Raw genomic sequence first — 4,056 nt, 5'->3', positions numbered from 1 at the left:
AGCATGAAGTCGGCTTCCCGGCCAATCAGGAAGCCAGGCAGCGTGTACTGACTGGGCTTCCTGATACCGGAGGTTGGGGTATCGGGTTAGGCATCGGGGGCATTTGGACGAGTTCTGGTCACTGATACTCGTATCCGTACATCCCTACAAATGAATATGGAATCCAGGGGCCATTCTGTCCAATCCAGGGGCCCGCACAATCTTCTAGGAGCTTTGGCTACCTGGCTCCTATCAGCCCGCCCCTCCTGCCTTACCATTGGTCCATACCGATGATGTGTGACTGCTCTGCCACTGACATGATTACTTCCTGATTAAAGCTCCTGGTTCCGAATGATTGACCCCGGAGTTTTGCTGAAGCCCTGAAGAAGGGGGGAGGGGGAGGTTTGGCCCCCAAAGTGCACCTTTTGCTTTTCTGTTGTCACTTATTTACCATGAAGTCATATTTTGGACCATTTTGAATGTTTGGCATTCCTTTTGTTGCACCTGTATGTGGACGTCTCAGTTTGGGGGGGACCTTTTCTTTGGGGGTTCCCACTTTGTGGAGATTCCAAGTCATTAGGCTCAAGTAAAGAGTTGTCTCTACTGGTTCAGCATCTGGGTCCCCAACTTCCATCTTCTCTTACCATGGGGAAGGGAGGGCTAATGATTTACATAAGGGTATGCTGGCAAAGTTAGGCTTTGGGGATGCTCTGGACTTCAGATACGGGAGGGGGAGGGGGGAGTGATAAGGTCTAGGGCCCTAGGTTGCTTTGGACTTTAGATATGGGGGAGGGGTATGGGGCTTTTTGTTTGCTTTGGAAATGACCTTTGGGTTGCTCTGATGTCCAGGTTTAGTGGGCCTCCTGGACTCCAGGTATTGGGGCTCCAGGGTTGTTCTAGACTCCAGGTATGGGGGGCCTCCTGGACTCCAGGTATTGGAGCTCCAGGGTTGTTCTAGACTCCAGGTATGGGGGGCCTCCTGGACTCCAGGTATTAGGGCTCCAGGGTTGTTCTAGACTCCAGGTATGGGGGGCCTCCTGGACTCCAGGTATTGGGGCTCCAGGGTTGTTCTAGACTCCAGGTATGGGGGGCCTCCTGGACTCCAGGTATTGGAGCTCCAGGGTTGTTCTAGACTCCAGGTATGGGGGGCCTCCTGGACCCCAGGTATTGGGGCTCCAGGGTTGTTCAGGACTCCAGGTATTGGGGCTACAGGGTTGTTGAGGAGTCCAGGTATGGGGGGGCCTCCTGGACTCCAGGTATTGGGGCTCCAGGGTTGTTCAGGACTCCAGGTATTGGGGCTACAGGGTTGTTGAGGAGTCCAGGTATGGGGGGGCCTCCTGGACTCCAGGTATTAGGGCTCCAGGGTTGTTCAGGACTCCAGGTATTGGGGCTACAGGGTTGTTGAGGAGTCCAGGTATGGGGGGGCCTCCTGGACTCCAGGTATTAGGGCTCCAGGGTTGTTCAGGACTCCAGGTATTGGGGCTACAGGGTTGTTGAGGAGTCCAGGTATGGGGGGGCCTCCTGGACTCCAGGTATTAGGGCTCCAGGGTTGTTCAGGACTCCAGGTATTGGGGCTACAGGGTTGTTGAGGAGTCCAGGTATGGGGGGGCCTCCTGGACTCCAGGTATTAGGGCTCCAGGGTTGTTCAGGACTCCAGGTATTGGGGCTACAGGGTTGTTGAGGAGTCCAGGTATGGGGGGGCCTCCTGGACTCCAGGTATTAGGGCTCCAGGGTTGTTCAGGACTCCAGGTATTGGGGCTACAGGGTTGTTGAGGAGTCCAGGTATGGGGGGGCCTCCTGGACTCCAGGTATTAGGGCTCCAGGGTTGTTCAGGACTCCAGGTATTGGGGCTACAGGGTTGTTGAGGAGTCCAGGTATGGGGGGGCCTCCTGGACTCCAGGTATTAGGGCTCCAGGGTTGTTCAGGACTCCAGGTATTGGGGCTACAGGGTTGTTGAGGAGTCCAGGTATGGGGGGGCCTCCTGGACTCCAGGTATTAGGGCTCCAGGGTTGTTCAGGACTCCAGGTATTGGGGCTACAGGGTTGTTGAGGAGTCCAGGTATGGGGGGGCCTCCTGGACTCCAGGTATTAGGGCTCCAGGGTTGTTCAGGACTCCAGGTATTGGGGCTACAGGGTTGTTGAGGAGTCCAGGTATGGGGGGGCCTCCTGGACTCCAGGTATTAGGGCTCCAGGGTTGTTCAGGACTCCAGGTATTGGGGCTACAGGGTTGTTGAGGAGTCCAGGTATGGGGGGGCCTCCTGGACTCCAGGTATTAGGGCTCCAGGGTTGTTCAGGACTCCAGGTATTGGGGCTACAGGGTTGTTGAGGAGTCCAGGTATGGGGGGGCCTCCTGGACTCCAGGTATTAGGGCTCCAGGGTTGTTCAGGACTCCAGGTATTGGGGCTACAGGGTTGTTGAGGAGTCCAGGTATGGGGGGGCCTCCTGGACTCCAGGTATTAGGGCTCCAGGGTTGTTCAGGACTCCAGGTATTGGGGCTACAGGGTTGTTGAGGAGTCCAGGTATGGGGGGGCCTCCTGGACTCCAGGTATTAGGGCTCCAGGGTTGTTCAGGACTCCAGGTATTGGGGCTACAGGGTTGTTGAGGAGTCCAGGTATGGGGGGGCCTCCTGGACTCCAGGTATTAGGGCTCCAGGGTTGTTCAGGACTCCAGGTATTGGGGCTACAGGGTTGTTGAGGAGTCCAGGTATGGGGGGGCCTCCTGGACTCCAGGTATTAGGGCTCCAGGGTTGTTCAGGACTCCAGGTATTGGGGCTACAGGGTTGTTGAGGAGTCCAGGTATGGGGGGGCCTCCTGGACTCCAGGTATTGGGGCTCCAGGGTTGTTGTGGACTTCAGGTATGGGGGGCCTCCTGGACTCCAGGTATTGGGGCTCCAGGGTTGTTGAGGACTCCAGGTATGGGGGGCCTCCTGGACTCCAGGTATCAGAGGAGCCTTGTTCTCTGGTCCGCAGTGCATGCTGGGTGGTATGGAATGTATGGTGGGAAGTAGCTTTCATCTTGGTGTTTCCACACTGGATTCGGTGACTTGTATGCGGAGATATTATTATGTGCGTTATATTTATGACCACGTCTTGTTATCTAGGAATGTTCTGTCATGACAAAGTCTGGTGAGCCTGTCGTCCCCGGGAACTGTCCGCCAGCATCTGGAGGTCCGATATCGGCATCTGGAGGACAGACTCTAAAACAAGAGCGGCAAAATGACCAGAAGATCCTGGACCTAACCTTCCGAATCATCCAGCTGCTGACCGGAGAGGTGAGGTTCTGGGAAGTATCTGTAGATGGAGATTGTTAGGCATGGGCCTGTGTGGTGACCCGATCATTGTGTGTCTTAGGGCCCCGGAGGCAGTGAAGACGCCGCTAGTTCCCATGTTGGGAAAGGGAAGAGCAAAGGTCAGCAGAAAAGTGTAATAGTGGAGAGAAGCCGGCCGTCCACGTTTGGGGGTAAGAGGTGTTGGTGATCATCTCCTGGGGTTGTACCTCTCCTGGGGTTGTACCTCTCCTGGGGTTGTACCTCTCCTGGGGTTGTACCTCTCCTGGGGTTGTACCTCTCCTGGGGTTGTACCTCTCCTGGGGTTGTACCATGTGCGGATGTTGCATCTCATGTTGTGTTTTCTCTTGCTCCAGGTGCGCGGCTGGCTGACTTGGCCCTGCGGGAAGAGCCCATTTCTGTGGATAGTAACATCTGTAGGGCCACGGGTCCCATTGAGAAGGATGAGGTGGCCGGTCAGGAAGGTGGAATGATCTCGGAATCGGGGACCTATGTCCAGACGGTGAAAACACCCTTCAAGGATCAGAAAGTGAAAGACGAGTTAGGTGGAGAGGACATCCTAGGCGACTCGGATCACATCGAGTTCACGGCTATTCGTATCAAGGAAGAATCGGCGTCCTGTGAAGACGGTAACGCCGCGGACGGCACGCAGTTCCTGTCCATCAAGATTAAAGAGGAGTCCGTGTCGGAGGACGAAGGAAATGTGAACTATAGTGAAACCTACGCGGCCCCGCGCTACAAGAAACGCCGCTACACACCCAAGTATCGCGCTGAAGATAGCGACTCCGGTGA

At 55.7% G+C, this 4,056-nt stretch overlaps 1 protein-coding gene across 1 annotated transcript in view; it reads left to right on the top strand.

Annotated features, from left to right (window-relative positions):
- The window catches only part of LOC108803802 (oocyte zinc finger protein XlCOF29-like), a gene marked incomplete at its 5' end in the record, with an annotated part of 4,735 nt that extends 1,099 nt beyond the window's left edge, over positions 1–3,636 (top strand). Inside the window, 3 exons of the mRNA XM_018575602.1 lie at positions 3,079–3,249; positions 3,329–3,450; positions 3,621–3,636. Of these exons, the coding sequence (XP_018431104.1) occupies positions 3,079–3,249; positions 3,329–3,450; positions 3,621–3,636 (309 nt within the window). The remainder of the gene's footprint in view (positions 1–3,078; positions 3,250–3,328; positions 3,451–3,620) is intronic.
- Between the last annotated feature and the right edge of the window lie 420 nt (positions 3,637–4,056).

This window comes from Nanorana parkeri, unplaced genomic scaffold (assembly GCF_000935625.1).
Source record: "Nanorana parkeri isolate BGI_ZX_2015 unplaced genomic scaffold, ASM93562v1 scaffold4232, whole genome shotgun sequence".
Classification (NCBI taxonomy): domain Eukaryota; kingdom Metazoa; phylum Chordata; class Amphibia; order Anura; family Dicroglossidae; genus Nanorana; species Nanorana parkeri.
Note: the sequence above shows the minus strand (reverse complement) of the source record. Positions and strands in the feature narration are given on the sequence as shown.